The sequence below is a fragment of the Tupaia chinensis genome, unplaced genomic scaffold (genome assembly GCF_000334495.1).
Source record: "Tupaia chinensis unplaced genomic scaffold, TupChi_1.0 Scaffold000291_1, whole genome shotgun sequence".
NCBI lineage: Eukaryota > Metazoa > Chordata > Mammalia > Scandentia > Tupaiidae > Tupaia > Tupaia belangeri.
In genome coordinates this window covers 4,590,126-4,611,365 of record NW_006159776.1, presented here as the reverse complement: position 1 = coordinate 4,611,365, position 21,240 = coordinate 4,590,126, and the positions used below count along the sequence as shown (strand labels likewise).

The 21,240-nt window shown below is 40.9% G+C and overlaps 1 protein-coding gene and 1 pseudogene across 3 annotated transcripts in view; one reads left to right on the top strand and one right to left on the bottom strand.

The window, feature by feature from the left end:
• The window catches only part of ELP1 (elongator acetyltransferase complex subunit 1), a 74,237-nt gene that overhangs the window by 14,000 nt on the left and 38,997 nt on the right, over nt 1-21,240 (top strand). For 2 of the 3 annotated variants that reach the window (XM_006150612.3, XM_014588647.2), the window contains exons 7-14: nt 1,688-1,784; nt 2,198-2,288; nt 3,692-3,815; nt 5,662-5,755; nt 9,596-9,826; nt 10,873-11,043; nt 15,547-15,646; nt 17,842-18,024. In XM_006150612.3, coding sequence (XP_006150674.1) covers nt 1,688-1,784; nt 2,198-2,288; nt 3,692-3,815; nt 5,662-5,755; nt 9,596-9,826; nt 10,873-11,043; nt 15,547-15,646; nt 17,842-18,024 — 1,091 coding nt within the window. Of the gene's footprint in view, nt 1-113; nt 203-804; nt 891-1,687; nt 1,785-2,197; nt 2,289-3,691; nt 3,816-5,661; nt 5,756-9,595; nt 9,827-10,872; nt 11,044-15,546; nt 15,647-17,841; nt 18,025-21,240 lie in introns of those variants that run through there. The other variant, XM_027772677.1, reaches the window with a different exon arrangement.
• On the bottom strand, nt 4,957-5,296 carry LOC102497940 (high mobility group nucleosome-binding domain-containing protein 3 pseudogene; annotated as a pseudogene).

Here is a 21,240-nt window from a genome sequence, read left to right as displayed (position 1 = left end):
TTATCCTACCCTGACTGTAATTCTTCCACTGCAGCTCTGTAGCTTTCAGTACCATAGCAATTTATGGAATGATCATTTCGTTGCATAAAATCAAAATCATTCTTGTTTGTATCCTTCTAAGGTGAACAGACTCTAATTATGATGACAAAAGACTTTGAACCAATCATGGAACAGCAAATCCACCAGGATGATTTTGGTGAAAGTGAGTATAGCTTTGAAACATTGTTTATTCCTTCTCAGTTTTGATAATTTTCTTGTCCTCTAATAACCACATCATAAGCCTAAAGAACTGTGAAGCTTAAATCCCATTTACTAAATGTCTGAGCCCATATCAGATCGTAAAAAGACATACCTCTGGGGCCTCTCTAGTTCTGAGGGTTGGCCTTGTCAGTGAACTAGGAAATACAAATTTGTGCTTAAACTCACATAGATGGCTCCTGCCCAAACTCTAGGAAAGGCTTCGGCTGGCATTTTAGTGAAAGAGACTGTATAAGCTAGAAATAGGGGGGCACTTCTGGGGTACAATTTTGGGGAGAAGAAAACGAGAGATGGGATAGAAGGCTGAGTTTTGTTTCTGTTGATTAGATTCAGATCTGCATTTTATGGGAAAGTAGAGGTCTTTGAAGTTCTTCAGAATTTCAGAAGTATTGTGGAATACAGGTGTTTTAAAAATATTGACCTTTGGTCAATTTATTGAGCCATCTTAAAGGACCCAAGTCATGTCAGTGCCTAACTTTGTGAAGAATAGCAATAAAATTGCTTTATTTAGCTTATTTGTCTTACATTTTCTACATTGTTCTCTAGGCAAGTTCATCACTGTTGGATGGGGCAAGAAAGAAACACAGTTCCATGGATCAGAAGGCAGGCAAGCGGCCTTTCAGATGCAAACAGTAAGGCTGGTTTGATGGATAAAGAAGTCTGGCTTGAACTGGTGGAAGTTCTGCCACCCACCAGCAATGCTGAGGTGTCCACTTAGAGACCAGCAATGAACGGGTCTCTTCTGCTCTAGTAAACCTCTTTAGGGACCTCGGGAAATGAGTTACCCTAGAAAGGTCCTTTTTTCCCTTTTTATTGCCAAGTTGCATTGTGATTTATTTTCAGTATAGCTAATATTTATAACCAATATTCATCACTTCGTTTAAAAAAGAAAACATCATAGACCTGTGGTTCTTTTTCTTTGTTCTGTGCTCAGGGGACATTTGTTTCTTTTAATTGCCAAAAAAAGATTTTTTATTATGACCAGCAGATGGCATAATGGTTTTGTTGCTGGACTCCCATATGGCTGACCATGGTTTGAGTCCTGGACTCGGTGGCCTGAAACTTGCACCAGGTGTGTGTACATGCATGCCCAAAATCCCAAGAGGAAAATGGAGGAAAAGGGATTGCGGTGACCAATTGATTATGGCCATCCCCCCAGGGGGTGATTTCTCGTTTTCTGTCTGTCTTTTCAGCAATTACGTGCCTTATAGCAAAAAGCTCTCTCAAAAAAAAGAAAGAAATGATTTTTATCAATTTCTTTGCTCTTAAAAGTCCTAATAGCCTTTTTGAAGAGTTTCTATGAACTCTATAAAGCTTGTTTTCTAGACAGCCCAGACCTCATAAAAGATGTGTAGAAAACGGCTTGAGGCGTCCTTGATGCGGGCCATATAAGGTCGCCGGTAACAGTAGTGTCTCTTCCTTTCATTAGTACGAGTCTGCTTTGCCCTGGGATGACCATAGACCACGAGTTACCTGGCGTGGGGATGGACAGTTTTTTGCTGTGAGTGTTGTTTGCCCAGAAACAGGTATGGATATAAATTGCTGTTTAAAAAAAACAAAACAACTTTTTTGGGCGGGGTGGCGCCCGCCCTTTGACAAAAAACAAAACAACAACAACAACAAAAAAAACCAAAACAACAACCTTTTTTTATATCTTACTGCATTTTAGGAATTTTGTTTTGTTTTGTTTTGAATGGGGTATTGATTACACATGTAGGAAAAGATGTACTGCTTTAGATGTAAAATGAGCTTAGAGTAAGAATTATGAGGCCATTAATAACATCTCTCACCCGAGGACATGCATTTTTAACAATATTAATCTAATTGGTTGTGTAAAACCATAGCAGATTTTATTTATAAGGAAGATGTTTAAAAGTTTCTGACCTGACAGCATTTTCAATGTTTGAAGTGTGTTTATTTGACTCCACTTACTGCACAGGGGCTCGGAAGGTCAGGGTGTGGAATCGCGAGTTTGCTTTGCAGTCGACTAGTGAGCCCGTGGCAGGACTGGGACCAGCCCTAGCTTGGAAGTGAGTGGCAGAAGAAACCTTGGAATTTCTTTCTCAGAGGAGTTCTTGGAACCAGGGTAGGGGTGGTGGTACCCACTGAATATTGTTGCTTGTCTAACAGAAAAAAGAATGCTTTTCTTCTTCATTTAAGTGTATGTCTGTATTTAAAAATTTTTTTTTTAGTTTTCTTTATTCTGAATTCAGTTTGAATAGTGTATCCCGAGCTTCTTCACAGAATTAATTCCAGGGCCCCACACATTTTCATTCTTAATCCTTGAAAGGTTATGGCCATTGACAAGGCCTATGTGAAGCCATTGTATAAAGCAGAAAATGTTGCTTAGAAGGGAAGTTTCAGTCTACAGGCCTCTGTGGGGCAGCTGGAGATTATTCTCCTCTGCACAGACTCCCACAGCAGGGGCGTGTGCTTGCTGAGGAAAACACAGGCTGAATTTAGGCCCCTCCCGCTCACCCCTTGGCCCAGTACACACATGCAGGTTGTACGTGGCGGCTCTGCCTCAGTAGCATCTGTTATATGCACAACCATTAGATCTTTAGTTTTTACGCATCTTGTTTACAGCAAGAGAGAAATGTAATTGAATTAAAACTCTAGAGATAAATACAAATAAAATGAGGCATTTGAGGTGTTTTTAGTAGATTAAAAAGTTAAAAAGTACCTGCCCGAGCATGGAGTATTTACTGAAGTTTTATAATTGGAGAAGAAACAGGTTATAATTTTTAGGACATTAGACTTAGAATTATTTAGATTATTTGTCATGTTTAAGATAGGGTCTTGCTGTTGTGACCATTCCGCCTCAGTCTCCTGAATTACTGGGCATCCAGGTGCTTGCTACTGTGCCTGGCTTTTTAGATGGAGAACTGAACCCAGGCCTCTTTTATGATTCTAGCTTTCAGAGCACATTGTACCACCACAACCAGGCCAGTTTACTGGGGTTTCTAAAGCCATCCAAGTGCAATATAAATCCATAAGGCTTTATGGGCACTCGGCGCCTTTGCGCAAATTAGGGAAAGGCGCTCTGGATAGGTGGGGTGCCATAGTAGAGTAGACTGCTTGCTAAGAGACTAGGGACCTGAAGGACTTAAAACTTCCTTGGGTTACATTTTTAAAAACTATTTAATTTCATTTATTCATTCATTCATTTTAATTACACCAGAGAGAGAGACAGAGAGAGAGAGGGAAAGTGAGAAAGCAAGCCACTAGGTCTGGGACTCGAACTGTAGTTTGCCACGTGGGAGTGTGCAGCACCTTAACCACCATGCCATCTGCTGGCCCCTGGATGAAATTTTTTAAAAACACTTTTATTTATTTTTGTTGGGCAGAAAATCTCTAAAACCTGAATTTCATCTTGTTCTCAAACCAGCCACATGAGATTTTGGGGGTACTAACATTCTGGGTTTGCTTTAAGGCCCTCAGGCAGTTTGATTGCATCTACACAAGATAAACCCAACCAGCAGGATGTTGTGTTTTTTGAGAAAAATGGACTTCTTCATGGACAGTTTACACTTCCTTTCCTCAAAGATGAGGTTAAGGTAGGTGCCTCATTTGTTTCGCCATTGAATTTAGTGCACTTTCCACAGCTTTAGTGGAAGATGATACATTTGATATTAATGTGTAAATAGAAGCTCCAGAGTGCATGGTAATGGCACGCGGCTTCTTCTAATTAATTTTTTTAGTAAATGAGAAATTGTTTCTTCACAGAGATTTTGCAAAAGTCCTCCCCACCTTAGATAAAATGTTTATTCTTATCCCAAAGCATCATTTTTCCATTGACAAAAATAATTTTTATTTATAACATTTAAGATTTTATTTTTTAATTGATAGAGGGCACATGTGCTTGCCAGAGACAGGGAAGGAGAGAAAGAAATCACTCCCCAGTGGAGGATAGTCACACTGCAGTCCCTTCTCCATTTCTTCCATCTTGTTGGGATTTGAGGCACACATGCACATGTGTCTGGTGTGTTTTTCAAGCTGTTAGGACTGGGATTTGAACTGCGGTTGGTCATGTGGGATCTAGCTCCCTTAACCATTAGGCTATGGGGTCAGTCCTCTCACATTTGAATTTTTTTTTCTTTAAATTTTTTTTTTTTTTTAAGATTGCTGTTGGGCATGTGTGCTCACCACAGAGAGACAGGGGGTGAGGGGTAGTGAGAAAGCAAGCCAAAAAATCCAGGAAATGAACTCTGGTAGGCCATGTGGGAGTTTAGCACCTTTAACCACTGTGCCACCTACTGGCCCCTAACATCTTAGTTTTAGGCAGCTTGTGTACTGTTAAAATCCTTACTGAAGTGGAAACATACCAAATGGTAATCTTCAATATGTAAAATTTTGAATATTCTAGACGTTGAGAGTTTAATGAACTCCTATGTACTTATTACTCACTTTCAACAGATAACAACATTTTGCAAAATTATTTTCATCTATAGAGACACACAAGATTTTCATTTTCTGGAGTTTTAATTCTGGAAATCATATTTTGAATATTTCTTTCTCTTTTTTTCCCCAACAATAAATTGGTATTTATTTTACTTGAGGATGATGGAAATTTCCAAAAAGCATTGATTACGAGAGGGTAAAATGTCATATATTTTTGTATACCAACTAGTACAGTCCTAAAAAATTAGCATTTACAAAATACTTGGTAAAAATAGCTTTTAAAAGTTGTCCCAACCCCAATTTTTCATGACAATTCATTCTCCCTCGTTACCTACTGATTCAGTTTTCTGTGCCTTCCTTTCCAGCTTCCTGCTTTTCCTCTTTCTTCCCTTTAGCACCTCTGTTTTCTTCCAGGTTCTTTCTTAGCGGATGTTTTCCTTGGTTTAGGTTCAGGTTTGGGTGGCGCAGGTTTCGCTGACAATCTGGCAGATCGTCTGGTAGGCTCCTGTTTAGTTACTTTGGATCCATCTTTGCCCTCTGTGTTCTCTGGAGACTTTCTCTTCGGCATAATGACCGTTGGTTCAGCAAAAAGTAAAGCTACGGGCTGGAACAGGTGGCTCCGCTGCTGGATGCTGCCTCCGCCGCTGCAGCTGCTCACCGTATTTTGAATATTTCTAACAGTTCAGAACACTTTCTTCACAGTACCATAATTCCATTATTGTATGTTACCCTAGTATTATCTCAGTTCATACTAATATTCCCCTAATTGTCTAAACATGACACCTTATGTTTAAGTTTCTTTTTAATCTTTAAGCATAATACATTTTTAAAAAAAGTCTCTACAGATGACAATCTTCAGATTATTTTTAATGACTCTAGGTTAGTAATTTACAGCTAGGGATCAACTCAAGCAGTGGGATTATTTGTGAGAGTGGAGATTCAGCTTTTACAAGATTCAGAAATAAATGCATAGGCCAATGACAGATCTGTTTTGCCTACCAGGTCAATGAGTTGCTCTGGAATGCAGATTCCACCGTGCTTGCGGTTTGGCTGGAAGACCTTCAGAGGGAGGAAAATTCCACTCTGAAAACCCATGGTATCTCATTTTATCTCATCCTCTGCTCCATAAAATATAGCTAAAATTAGAAGAATGTGGGATTTTCTTCTCTTTCACTTAGTCTGTTAATGGAATCCAAGAAGCTGAGGTGGGTAGATGGAGATGGGGCAGTGGTTAGGTCTTTATTATTGGTGGCTTTCAGTTACGTATCAGTCGGGACTCTAGAGAAGCAGAGCCAGAAGGGGATCTGTATCTCTGCATCTAGATCAGATATCTTTATGTTATTATATGGGGTAGGGGAAAAGGAGCAAGAGAGACACGGATGGATTTATTTTAAGGAGTTGGCTCATGTACTTGTAGGAGAGTTCAAGTCTGAAATTTGTAAGATATGCTGACAGTCTAGAAATTCACATGAGAGTCAGTGGTACCATCTTGTGTAGGGCAGACGGGCAGGCTGGGACTTCAAGCCAGATTTTTATACATGACAGCTGTGAGGCAGAATTTCTTCTCTGGGAAACTTAGGGTTTTACTTTTAAGGCCCTCAGACTTTTGGGTGAGACACATCCACATTATAGAGGATGGTTGTCTTTCCTCAGGGTAAAATAGTTGTATATGTCAATCACTTCTATAAAATAACCTCATAGCAATGTCTGTACTTATGTTTGACCAGACAGGTGGACACCAGAGCCTACCCAAGTTGACCTATAAAATTAATCACCCTAAGTCATCAGTGCTTTTCTCTTCTTGGGTGATGTTATGATAGAAAATTAAAGCACCCAAGGAATACTGGGAATGAGAGCGAATTTAGATTCAGTACATATAACAATCTTTTTTAACGTATAAACCTGTGTTTTAAGTATTAAATAATATATGAAAATGTTAGAAAATAAAGAAGAGGAAAAGAAAATAAAAAACAAAACTCGTAGTTCTACCACTCACGATTATCACCATTAAGGTGCTGGCAGGTAGTGTGGTAGTTAAAGGCATGGACTCCCACATGGCCAACCACAGTTTGAATCCCAGACCTGGCAGGTTGCTTTCTCACTTTTCTCTCTGTCTCTGATCAAACTTTAAAAAATAATCATCATAAAGTTAAACAATTATTTTAAAAAATCACTGTTACAATATTCTCTTTGAGAAGTGTAGCTTTGATCCTGTTTTTGTTAAAGTATCGGTATGAAACGTGATGTTTTGTAACTTGCCTCGACACTGTATCAGAAGCATATCTCCTTTCACACACATGCCTGCATCATTTTAAACAGTAATATTGTTTCGTGCCACAGTTTATTAAATATCATGCTGTTAGACATGTAAATTATGTAATTTCTGATGATTGGCAACAATTTACTGAACATTTTTGTTTATAAATTTTTTTTTTTTGTGTGTGGAGAGAGGTTTCTGCTGTAGGGCACATACGTTTACCAGAAAGACAGAGACAGAAAGCGAGAAATCACACACTCACACACACACGCACACACACACCCCGGCGGGATGGCCACACCGCAATTCCTTCTCCTCTTGGGATCTTGGGCATGCACGCACACATGCCCAGTGTGAGTATGCCAACTGTTGATCCTATAAATCTTTTTACTTGGTTATTTTCTAAGTGGCTTAACCTTTTTAACTGGAACATTATTAAGAAATCAGTCATGGGACCAGCAGTTAGTGCAGTGGCTATGTCGCTGGACTCCCATGTAGTCGACCACGGTTCGAGTCCTGGACCCGGCGTCTTAAATTCACTGGGTGCATGTGTGTGTGTGTGCCCAAGATCCCGAGAGGAGAATGGAGGAGAAGTGATTGCGGCGTGGCTATCCCCTGTCGGGGGTGATTTCTCACTTTCTATCTCTCTCTGTCTTTCTGGTGAGCGCACATGCCCTATAGCAAAAACCTCTCCAAAACAAAAGAAAAAAAAAAAAACTCAGTCATTCTTGGAAGAAAAAGGATTGTGGCATGACCAGGCCCTCTTGCGGGGTGCTTTTCTTTTTCCCTCTCTCTCCTTTTTCTCTGTCATGCACACACATGCGCCTTCTGCCATAATAATAAAAAGAAACTCATTTATTCATTTATGCAGTGCAATGATTCTTAACTCTGGTTGCATCTTTAGGAAAAAAAAAAGCAAAACGGTGATATCCAGGCTTCATCTTAGATTCAGCGTGTTGGAATGGGGACTATACATACCCATGTGAAAATAAATAAAGTAAAGCTCCCAAGTGATTTTACCATGTGGCCTCAGTTGAGACCCACTTTTTTTTTTTTCTAAGAGAGACTTTTGCTATAGGGTGTATGTGCTCACTGGAGAGACAGAGAGAAAGGCAGAGACAGAAAGTAAGAAATCACCTCCCAGGGGAGATGGCCATGTTGCATGCAGTCCTTTCTCCTCCATTCTCGTCTTGGGATTTTGAGCACGCATATCTATGTACCTGGCTTGAGTTTTAAGTCGCTTAGGTCTGGTGCTCAAACTGTAGTTGACCATGTGGAAGTCCAGCAATGTAACCATTACGTCATCTGCTGGCCCCTAGGACCACTTGTTAACCAGTGTATCAAGGGATGACACTGTGATAGACGTAGGATAAAAGTATTGCAAAGAACAGCCACATCTATCCTCCCAGACCATGAGCCTGAGGTCTAATTTACAAACTCATGGTGACACAGAAGTTTTAAACTAGTGTGGTTAGAGAACGAAGCTCTATTTGAGGTCTAATTTACAAACTCATGGTGACACAAAACTTTTGAACTAGTGTGGTTAGAGAACGAAGCTGTATGTATTATGATTACTGCATTAAACGTTAGCGAGCAGGGAGAGTAAGAAAATAAATTACTTAATATAACTAAGGTCTTAATTTATATGTCATTTTTTGAGTAAAGGTTGATTTGGACATGATTAATTTTTTTTGTTCTAAAAGAGGTTGGAGAGGTTTTTCACATGCTAGTCTCCCCTGGGCAGCTGAATCATTGTCAGTACCAGGTAGCCTTTGACATAACTGCATGCATGTGAAGTACCTAAAAGAAAATAAGCATCTTAAGCAGCATAGCAATACTAGTCCAAATCTTGGCTTGTTTTAATATTTTCAATCTAATGACCCAAGTATGACACTGTGATAGACGTAGGATAAAAGTATTGCAAAGAACAGCCACATCTATCCTCCCAGACCATGAGCCTGAGGTCTAATTTACAAACTCATGGTGACACAGAAGTTTTGAACTAGTGTGGTTAGAGAACGAAGCTGTATGTATTATGATTACTGCATTAAACGTTAGCGAGCAGGGAGAGTAAGAAAATAAATTACTTAATATAACTAAGGTCTTAATTTATATGTCATTTTTTGAGTAAAGGTTGATTTGGACATGATTAATTTTTTTTGTTCTAAAAGAGGTTGGAGAGGTTTTTCACATGCTAGTCTCCCCTGGGCAGCTGAATCATTGTCAGTACCAGGTAGCCTTTGACATAACTGCATGCATGTGAAGTACCTAAAAGAAAATAAGCATCTTAAGCAGCATAGCAATACTAGTCCAAATCTTGGCTTGTTTTAATATTTTCAATCTAATGACCAAACTATCTTTTTCCTAAATCTTCACCAAAAAAAAAAAAAAATAAAATAAATAAATAAATAAACCTCATTAAATCACTGTCTTTGTATTCCTTCATCAGGAACATAAAGGTAGAGGTTAAAGTAAACATGTGTATTTCTGATCTTATTGATAATTGAAAGTTTATCTCCACATAAAACTCTTTTAACAATTACTGTTCTATATATTATTAGAGAGGCTGAGCAGGAAGGGTCATTTGAAAAGAAAAAGATTGCCCCTGTGCCCCTCTAGCAAGTGGTAGGACATTGATCCCTGGCCTCTGAAGGCCTTCCTTTTATTTTTCTCTTGCAGTGCAGCTCTGGACTGTTGGAAACTATCACTGGTATCTCAAGCAAAGCCTCCCCTTCAGCACCCATGGGAAGAGCAAGATCATGTCTCTGTTGTGGGACCCGGTAACTCCATACCGGCTGCATGTTCTCTGTCAGGGCTGGCATTACCTCTGCTATGACTGGCACTGGACGACTGACCGGAGCTTGGGAGATAATCCGAGTGACTTGTCAAATGTGGCTGTCATTGATGGAAGTAAGTTGCCAGAAAGTGTGTCCACAAGCCTTTAAGGGGTCCTGAGCCCAGAGCCTGCCAACGTGGTGGTTTGACCTGAACAGTGAAGAATGCTTGTTTGGGTGTTTGGTTTACTGATGCTTAATTGTTGTTTCATTTTTGATTGAACGGGAATACTCATAGGTGGGACATATATTCTGCAGAGAACCATAGTTCCTTCTCCCCACCTTGAGTCTCTGTTCTATATGCATGGCCTTCACACATTTCTGGCTTTTGAAGAGTGAAAATTTTGACCTGGAATAGAGAGGAAGACAGCAGTGGAGTCTTAGGGCATTGGCTGTGTTAGCCTTGTCTGTTTGCCCAGACACAGTGTACACTGACCCTTGCCTCATTCCACTTGTGGTGGTGTATCCTGATATAAATGCTTTCTTATATCTCTCTGATATGTTCAGTTCAAATCAGACATCTGTCAAGCATGAGGACTAGGTTTGTGTTTATAATGAGTAGAGGGGGTTCTAAGGTGGGAGGCAGGATTAGGGAGCAAAGTTGTCACTGGGTTAGATAGTGTACTTATCGCTGATAACATGATGTGCGTGAGTGTCGTAATCATGTTCTGTGTAGTGGTCATAATACTGATTTTATAATCACGCTCTGCATGGAGAACGTAATCAGACCTGCCGTGTTACCAAAGGCACCCATAGGAAAGTGCTCTAAGGGTTTCGAAGTTACTGTTTCCCTCGGTTTAGTCTGGCTTAGTTGCAGGCTGAGGTTTAAAACTGTAACTCTGACCTGTTGGTCTTTATGCCTTAGTGTCTGGCACCCGAAACTCCGAGTTCAGGAGAGGAGTTACTCTAGTGGTGGAGGTGACAATAGCCAGATGTAGACAGCCCATGGCATTTTCCCCTCATGCATCGTTTAAGCTTATTTATGAGAAGAATGCTGAAAGTTGTGTTTGTTACTGTATGTTTTCTACCACCATTATTTAGAGGTGCTGTGATGTTCAGTTGCCTTATTTTTTAAATTGAGCAGTCCCGTGTCTAACCTTCCTTTTTCTTTTGCACATGCAGGCAAAGTGTTGGTGACAGTATTCCGGCAGACCGTGGTTCCGCCTCCCATGTGCACCTACCAACTGCTCCTCCCACACCCCGTCAATCAAGTCACATTCTCCACACACCCTGAGAAGAGTAACGACCTCGCCGTCCTGGATGCCAGTAACCAGATTTCTGTTTATAAATGTGGTATGTTACAAGACTAACCTGCATGTTCTGGATCAAGTCCCGCCTATACCCACATAAAGACAGATCAGAGTTTGGTGCTGTGTTCGTGCTGGCATTTTTAAACAATGCTAGGTTTATAGTTGATTTCATTATCATTATTATACTTAAATGTCTTGCTTCTTAAAAAATTCTACTGTGGGGGCCAGCAGGTGGTGTGGTGGTTAAGGCGCTGGTTCCCACATGGCCGGCTATAGTTCAAGTCCTAGGCCTGGCAGCTTGAAAATCACGACAATTAGATAAATAAATAAATGAGGAGAAAAAAGTTAAAAAAAAAAAAAAAAAGAAAGAAATTCTACTCTGGTTTATAGAGCAGTTTCTTTTGCCTTATTTTCAGTTGCTCTCACACCTCTCATAGGAACTATCTCAGAGACGGAGTTTTCCTGTCTTGTAGATGAGGGTGCACCATGCCAGAGGATTTGTGATTTGCTTGAGTAGGAATTGGCAGGGACCTCGGCACAGGTGTTTGAGCTCCCCATTCACTCGTCCTTCCACAGTCTCGGCGTCGTCAGTTCCTTGTTGGGTGCTTGATATCCTGGAGAACCCAAATTTGTTTTTATGAATTCTGTGGTCATGACCTAAATTATGCTGGCATACGCTAGTGGTAACCATATTCTTAAATATCTTTTGACTTCTTAGAAAAAGCATAGCTAGCTGCTCAGGGAGAATAATAGGAATCAATTAGTTCATATTGGTGTTGGGCCAGTAGGTGTAAGGGCTCTGGACTCCCACATGGCTGACCACAGTTGGAGTCCCAGACCTGGTGGCTTGTGTTGTCACTTTCCCTCTCTCTCTCTCTGGTGAGCATATGTGCCCTACAGCAAGTTTAAAATAATAATAATAATAATAATAAAATTAAATGGATAATTCTTTTAAAAAAAATAGTCACTGTTTATGTGAGTCCTATTTGGATATTATCACCACTTTCTCTGATTTTAGTTTTACTTTGTAAAGTGTTGTTATATCTTTCAAATTTTTCTTCTTTTTAATTATTTATTTATTTAATGTTTTGTTTATAATTTCTTGAGAGAGGGACAGAGACAGGTCATCTTTCTTTTTTTTTGGAGAGGTTTTTGCTATAGGGCGCATGCGCTTGCCAGACAGACAGAGAGAGACAGAGAGACAGAAAGTGAGAAATCATCCCCCAGGGGAGATGGCCATGCCTCAATCCCTTCTCCATTCTCCTCTCGGGATCTTGGACGTGCACGCACGCGCGCTTGGCGTGAGTTTTAAGCCACCGGGTCCAGGACGCGAACCACGGTCGACTACGTGGTAGTCCAGTGACATAGCCATTACGCTAACTACTGGTCCCCTGAGACAGGTCATCTTGACAGGGTTTTTCCATGCCATGATCCTACTCCCAGCCTCCTGTTCAGTCAGGATCACAGGCATGCACATGTGCTCCTGGCATGTCCAGGTCCACCCAGGATCCGAAGCTGGGTCTTCCATGTCTCCAGCATTGTGTAAGCACTCCTTTGGCACCTTGTATTGTTGAAGCTGGGGCTTGATAGTTTTTTCTTAAAATAATTCTAATTCATTCATTGTCAAAGCAAGTCAGAAAAAGCCAAAATTAACTGCTTTTCAAAGAAAGTTTTCTCTTAGCCAGTCGTATCAAAAGTAGACAAAGTTCACCTCTATATTCTGTTACTGTTTGGGTATCTTGCTGCTGGTTCTATGAGATTAAAAAGAATCAGATGTATAATGCAGTACTGTGTGCCTGTGATCCCAGCTACTGGGGAGGCTGAGGGAGGAGGAAGAAGAATCAGGTTTAGCATAAGCTTTCATGGTGCCTGCTATATGACAGCATCAAGGTTCTGTATCACCTTGTGATGTACAAATGTTTTATCCTACATGTAATTTTTAAAGAAGAGCTTTATAACCATTTATTTATTGTACACAGTTCATCTGTGTGTGTGTGTGGTATCCACGTAATTGTAAACTGTCACCACAGTCAGACTTACTGATGACATCTTCATATGATGATTTCATCTCCCTGCAATGAAACCCTGTATCACCCAACATTTATTTTCTTTGCTGTTTACAGCATCCTATAATGAGATAGAGTTCATTGGAAGCTCTGCTCTTGGAAGATAGGCTGCCATCAGTTTGTAGGATGGCCAAGGTTGAGGAGGTACCTGAAGGCAAAGGTACCAGTCAGGAGAAACGGTTGTGGAGTATCTAGGCAGGACATAGTGAGGGTCTGAGCCAGACAAATGTTTGGAGAAATGGAAAGAAGAGGAAGAATGGACAGGCAAGTCCAGGAACTAAAAGCTTCTGAGATGTTAAGCAGCATACTGTAGAGGATTTGGATGTAAGCGAATCTGGGAAGAGGCTGTGAGAGGCCTTCCTGGGGTACAGGATTAGAGATTAGCATCTCAGACATGGTAGGTTCATGTGGGGCCCTGGTGTGGCAGCTCAGGTAGACTTGATGTTGACGAAGGCCAGCATTGGGCACCTGCTGGACAAGCCTGGTAGAGGACAGGATGGTGAGAGAGCAGAGAGTCTCGTGCTGACATGGCTGGCCTCAGTTTACAGGTCGTCCAGGGACTCCAGCAAAGGTGAGGATGACAAATATTACCAAGATGAGAAGAGGACAGATTAGAGGTTGAAGTCCAAGTCAGGATATTCTAGTTTGAGATCTCAGAGTAGAGCAGGTCAGAGCACTGATGAGGGCTTAGTGCTGAAGCTGAAGAGACAAGAGCTCCCAGTAGATGAGGACCTTGGAGGCACGTGGAGGACCTCTGAGAGGTGTGCAGCGAGTTAGCTGCCGAACTCCCAAAGGTAGCATTCAGTGTGTCCCGAGTACCACTCCTTTTTTTTTCTTTTTTCTTCTTACTCTGTTTCTTGATTGTTTATTATGTGCTAGGTCTTTTTCTAGTCCTTGCCTTTGTGGAGTTTACATTCTATTGATAGCTGGAGACAAAGATAATAAATAGGAAAATATATTCTATTGGATGGCCAATGCTGTGGAGAAAAATTAAGCAAGATGGAGTGTAGGGGGAGTGTGAGGCTAGGGACCTGCTTAGGGAAGTTGGCTTTCATATTTAGGGAGATCAGAGAGGGCCTCTCGGGACCAGGAGTTAGCGTAATGGCTATGTCGCTGGACTCCCACGTAGTTGACCGCGGTTTGCGTCCTGGACCCGGTGGCTTAAAACTCACGCCGGGCATGTGTGCATGCGTGCCCAAGATCCCGAGAGGACAGTGGAGGAGAAGGGATTGCGGCATGGCCATCCACCCTGGGGGGTGATTTCTCGCTTTCTGTCTCTATCTCTCTCTGTCTGTCTGGCGAGTGCAAGCGCCCTATAGCATAAACCTCTTAAAAAAAAAAGGAGTGCCTCTCTGAAAGTGAGAGCTTTTTACATTTTTTTAAAAAAATTATTTATACAATTGTATTTAGTATTTTTGTTATTTTTTAGTTTGCTATAGGGCACGTGCACTCACTAGAGAGAGACAGGGAGAAGACTGAGAAAGCAAGCCACCAGGTCTGGGACTCCAACAGCATTCAACTGTGTGAGTCCAGTGCCTTAACCACCGTGCCACCTGTTGGCTGGGCAGCTTTCTTTTTTAAGTTTGTTTATTTCTTCCCATAAGATAGAGAGAGACAGGCAGTCACTCATCACAGGGTCTTCATGCTGCAATCCATCCCCAGCCTCTGCCAACCCAGTGCACAGAATAACTCCCAGAAGAGCACTCAGGACCTCCCCATATGGGTCCAGTTGCATTATCACTGTACTGTTGTTTGGCCTGAAGGTGATGTTTAATCAGTGACCTGGTGAGAATCAGAATAGGTGCTATGCAAATATCTGGGATAGGAATATTCCTAGTTGAGGAAAAAGCAACTGCAGAGGTGTCCCTTGTGTTTAGGAAATAGCTGGGAGGCCAGGGTGGCTGCAGCAGAGCAGAGGAGGGGAGTCACAGTGCTGATAGGGAACTGCTCTTGTAGGGCCTTAAAGCTTTTCTTCCGAGTGAGATAGGAAGCTGCTACAGAGCTTGTAACTTGTTTTCTGACTCAGCCTCAGCTTTTAAAGGATTGTATTGGGTGCTGTGTAGTGGATAAACTGTGTCAGGAATGGAAAGAGAATGTCTGTGAGTTTAGGACCTGAGCAGATGCAAGGTTGGGCAGTTGAAACAGCTCTGGAAGAAGAGGGCAACTCCTTCATCTGGGGTTACTGAGGTGTTGCTTTTATGGGTGAAGATCGTGACTGGTGTGATAGTATTAAGGAAAAATCAGATTTTGGTTAAAACTGTAAAGCATATTAGGTCATCGGGAGAGTTGTGACATATTTCTCTATGCAAAAATGCATCATGGCTTTCCCAACAACTTAATAAAAATAGAGTTTTAAGAAAGGAGATAGGATGTGGTTATTTTCTGTGTTGTTTTATTTGCTTTTAGAATCATCCATTGTCAGTATTAGGAGAAATATTTTACAGTTACATTTATAGTGTTTTCACTTTTTTGTTTTCTAGGTGATGGTCCAAGTGCAGACCCCACAGTGAAACTGGGAGCTGTGGGTGGGAATGGATTTAAAGTTCCCCTTAGAACACCTCATCTGGAAAAGAGATACAGGTAGGTTCTTAATTATCGTGAATCTCTGGGAACAGAATCAGCCAGGATTTAGTTCTAAATTCTTCCAATTGTCGTTATTCTGTACCTGTGTCTTGAGTGGCACAAGAAGTAGAGACAACACCGGGGCCTTGATTTTTCAGCCTGCTTTGAAAAGCTAGTCACTTTGGGGAACCAGCAGTTAGCGTAATGGCTATGTTGCTGGACTCCCACGTAGTCGACTGTGGTTCGTGTCCCAGACCCTGTGGCTTAAAACTCAAGCTGGGCGCATGTGCGTGCATGCCCAAGATCCCGAGAAGAAAATGGAGGAGAAGGGATTGTGGCATGACCATCCCACCTGGGGGGTGATTTCTCGCTTTCTATCTCTATGTCTCTCTCTGTCTGGCGAGCACATATGCCCTATAGTGAAAATCTCTCAAAAAAAAAAAAAAAAGCTAATCACTTTGCGTATCTGAATGCTATTCTGATGGGTGGCGGGGAAATATGAGTCATAATTTGGATAAGAACCCACTCCCCACATCAGTCCTCGGTTCACCAGGGAAAACAATTTAGGAAGGATGGAAATGAAGAGTATAGGCAGAGTTGCGTTCTCTCACACAAATTAGGACATACGGGTGGTTAGTGTATGGATAACTTAATGCAGCCTCTGTTATTGTTTCATTCGAAGCTCTAGAACTTGTGGGTGCTGTGTTTGGAGATTTTTAGATTGGAAATGAGAACGTGTTTCCCCATTGAAACAATTTTATAAATGATTGGGTATAATTGAATATTTCAGGTATATTATAGACATTTGCAAAATGACCTAGAAGCTAAACTATAATGCCTCTTTTGTGAGAAAATGTTTTTTTTTAAAAGAACAGTACCACTTATTAAGTACTTAGAGTTACGAAAACATAGTGTAGGCTTAGCTACAGTAGTGTGAACTGGTTGACCTGCTGTAGGCTAGTTGAAGTCAAATGCGAGACTCAGGTTTATTTTCTAGTCTCCTGAAAAAGCCAGGCACGGTGGTGTGCACCTGTTCTCAGGTTCACTCCAGGTCCTCAGGAGGCTGAAGCAAGAGGATTGCAACATAGTGCGACCCTGCGAGTATGGAAGTTAGGTAATTTGCCCAAGGTCATGGACTTGGTAACAAGAGAATCCAGGATTTGAATCTCTTCTGTATGATCAGTCCATGTTCTTGAGTATGGGACCGCCTAGCTTCCTGGGAGTATTTCTGAGTTAATTGAAGTACTTAACTAAATACAATGAAGAAAAGAATTTGATGTGACTTGAGGACTGCCTATATAATGCTTTCTAAAGAATATTTATATTTATTTCATTTTGCAAACTTGAAATCATTAAAGGACAGGCATGTAAGGCAAACTAGAACATGTGAGGCAGTTCAGAATATAGTTTCATTTAAAAGAACTGAGAGGATAACTCCGAGTCAGAGACGATTTCATGAAGGGCATGAATACCTATCTCGATATTTGAAGAAGGGATGAGTTTGGGATTGACGGACAAGAACTGGGAACATGAGTGTGGTTGAAAGGAGACTGTCAGTGAGCAGCAGAGGTGGGAATGGTCCTGTGTAGAGAGGACCCTGGGCTGAATGCAGTTCAAGACTTGAGTCCGGGGACAACTGCTTGAGTAGGAGGATGAGGCTAGTGACCAGCCTCTTCAGTGGGAGTTGATGATTTGCCCCTAGATATAAATGGTTGCAAGTGACCACTAGGGTTTCCTACATGAGGCGGCAAAAACATTGTCCTGGTCAGGAGTACAGGGCTACTGCAGAAGGTGCTAGAAGCACAGAATTCACCTCTCAAGCCAGTTAGTCATTTCAATGTGAGGCGCTTTAAAAAGGACCTTTTCTGCCGAGACCCAAATTCCTGATGGAATCTCATTTGAATGCTGGTAAGTGGTGACAGTGGAATGCAGCAGCTCTGAGGCTCATTAGCGGATGTACTGGGGCAGGTAATTTTCTAGTGCAGTCAGAATCCTCCAGTATTCTCTTCAAACATAAGGATCTCAGGGTATGAGAAACTCAATTGAAAATAAATATAGAAACATTATTAAGCTATACAAGCACTTTTGGATCTCAAGTGTCTTTCTCTAAATGAAGAGGAGTTGGCAGGTAGTGCATTCTTCTTTCCTTCAGGAAAATCTAAGTAATTTTTAAGCTTTATTTATATCTTGGATTTTCTTAATATTTGAAACAGAATTCAGTTTGAAAATAGTGAAGAGGAAGCGGTAAACCCACTGAAGCTCGGCCTTCTCACCTGGGTTGAAGAAGACATTTTCCTGGCCGTAAGCCATAGTCAGTCCAGCCAACAGTCTGTCATTCACCGTTTGACTACGGCCCCTTCGGAGGTGGATGAGGAGCAAGGACAGCTCAGTGTCAGGTATTTCGGCATCTTCCTGTGTTTCATGTGTTCAATGAGCAAATAAGAGTTACCCTTTTTTCTTTTATGAGCATAGGACTTTATTTTGGATCCTAACGTGACATAATCGAGGGGCAGTGTCTTTCTTGTTAGGCACACTTAGCAAGTGGGTTAAGTCCAGGTTTTTGTCTTGTCAAAATGACAGACCAAAAATATATCTACAAGTGGTAAAAACAGGACAAATACCAATAGTGAGGCAAAACATTTTAAAGATGTGTTAAATATTTTAATTGAGCATCTACCCACATTCCTGCAGGTAATTTATTATTATTTTTTTTAATTGCCAGAGGTCATGTGCACTTGCCAGAGAGCGAGAGAGAAAAACATCCTCCAGTGGGATGTCATCATGCTACAATCCTTTTTTCTAAACATTCCTCCTTCCCATCAGGATTTTGGGCATGCATGCATATGTGCCTGGTGTGTTTTTCAAGCCACCAGGGCTGGGATTCAAGCTATAGTTAGCCATGTGGAATCTGGCTTCCTTAACCATTGTGCTATGAGGCCAGTCCATTGTTTGATCTTATAATTGATTTTAATGACTTTCAAGGCTAATTAGAGTAGTTAGTTCTTATGGTGATACATTAGGAAGAAATAAAATATATTTACCTCATTTTGATGTGGCAATTTCAGATGCTCTTTTGACCTCTTCTGTACATTCTGTTTACTACTAGACTACATTTGCCACAAGAAAGGCTCCCCTGTCTTTGCTGACATTTCACTGTTCTCTGGACTGGAGTTTTATTTTGATTCCTGGTAGCATCTTCATCACGTAACAAGTTTCAGTTAATGAGTGCTGTATGTTACACAAGATATAATGCAAACACTATTGTACAGTAAACAGTGTTTTCAGGGGAGCTCCCACAATGCCTTAGGTTTGTCCAGACTTGTCAGCTTAGTCGTATACTGAGAGTAATCCCCAGATTCATTTGTAATTAAAGCCGTCTTCGATACTTATTCTGAAGACCCTTGTTGCAAAATTAAAAGCCTTTCCTTGTTACATACACAATATATAATGTAGTCATTGACCCCTAATCTTTGACTCAAATGGTTCATGATATTTCAAAAAGCTTTTTGTGAATGTGTCTAGATGTAGAATATAATCTATCAATAGATATATGCAGAACTCAAAGTAACCAGAAACTTATTTTTTGAAAAGCAGAGCAATTTACATTAGAAATACCTAAATTATGCAAATTACTGCTTTTTCAAACTTGAAATTCTTTATCATTGGCTGTAGAAGGAAAAGCCCGATGTGATCATATTCACTGTGGAGGAAATGAGAAGTCATTTGCACTATGTTAGTAATTTTGCTGCTTTGGAGCCAGGTAGTCTGTGCAGTGGTATTGCAACTGGACCCATCTGGGAAAGTTCCTGGTTCACATCCTCAGCCTTCCTGAGCACACTGGCAACGTACATTCATGCCTGAGATCCGGGCTGACCAAGACCCTAGAGGTGGATGATGGTGTAAAGAGTCTGATGGGGATGCCTGTCTCTTTCTCTCTCATAGAAGGAAGAAATGAACAAACTTAAAAAAAAAATATGTGTGTGTGTGTGTATACATATACATACACAGTGCTTTGACTTTTTTTCTCAAAAAATACCATATTTTATTCATATAGAATATTAATGTCTTTGAGGAATGTAAAGTCTCTCATTTAGTTTATAGCTATAAATAACTTATTTACTTTAGCTTATATTTTGTCAAACACACTCTTTTTTTTTTTTTGAAAGGTTTTTACTGTAGGGTGCATGGACTTGCCAGAGAGAGACAGGAGAAGAGAGAGATTGAGAGGGAAAGTGAAATCACCCCCAGGGAGGATGGCCACTCCTCAGTCCCTTCTCTTCCGTTCTCCTCCTGGGATTTTGGGCGTGCACACACACACACATGCCTAATGTGGTTTTCAAGCACCAGGTCCTAAACTTTAACCATGGGTAGCCTCATGGGAGTCCAGCACCTTAACCACCATGCCACGTGCTGGCCTGGATTTTTAAGTGCTTTCCATATATTAACTCATTGATTTCTCACAGTCCCTCCTTGCATATGTGCTATTAGCACCGTCAGTTTGTAGAAGTGACAACTGAGAGACAAAGTAGTTTACTTGCCTGAGATCAGGCAGGTGGAATCAGGATTGATCCCCAGCCAGTCTAGCTCCAAAGTCTATTCTCTTAACCTCTTGATGAATCCTTACAAAATTGAGGCATTTGTAGAGAAATTAATCATGGCTAAAATTTTTAGGGTTTTCATAGATCGTTTAAATGTAAGTACTGGTGCCATTTGTATATATCACTACCTCTTTCTCTTCCTATAAAAAATTCTACTTGTTTTTTTATAGAATTATTTTACTTAACTTTATTATCATTAGTATTGTTATTATTTTCTAGTTTGATTAGAGAGAGGGAAAGAAACTGAGAAAACCAGCCACCAGGTCTGAGACTTGAACTGTTGTCAGCCATGTGAGAGTCCAGCGCCTTTAACCACCACGCCACCCATTGACCCAAGAAATTCTACTTCTGTCTGTTCATTGACACAGGGAAAAATGTAATGGCAGCTCCAGTCTCCTTTTCTCATGAATGAAGACCCAGTTTTCCCTGAATGTATGTGACAGCATATTGAGTTTGCTTTTCTCCTACAGGGCCACTGCTGTATTTAATGCAGTTTATATTTTAATACAGAAATGCTACCATTTATACCATTCATGCTAATGAACAGTGACTTTTATAACTTATTACAATGAACTGTAATAAGTTACTGCCAGAATACGAGTGATGATTTCATAATGTAGACAACCAGTTTATTGGCTTTGCAGAAAATACCATCATGTAACAGATTAACTGCTTTATCTGGGCAGACTTGTGGTAGTTTATCTGTCATCTATATGCATATGTATACATGTGTATGTGGCTGTGTGTGTGTACATACATATTTAATACACATATATTATGACATACATATATATTGTATTAATACAGGCAAGAATGGACCAGCAGGTGGTGTGGAGGTTAAGACATGGGATCTCACATGTCCTACTTTATGGCTTGAGTCCTGGACCTGAATCCCAGTCTGGCAGCTTGAAAATGATTCTAGGCATGTGAGCATATGTGCCCAAGATCCCAAGGGGAGACTAGAGGAGAAGGGATTGGGATGTGACCATCCCCCTGGGTGGCGGTTTCTCACTT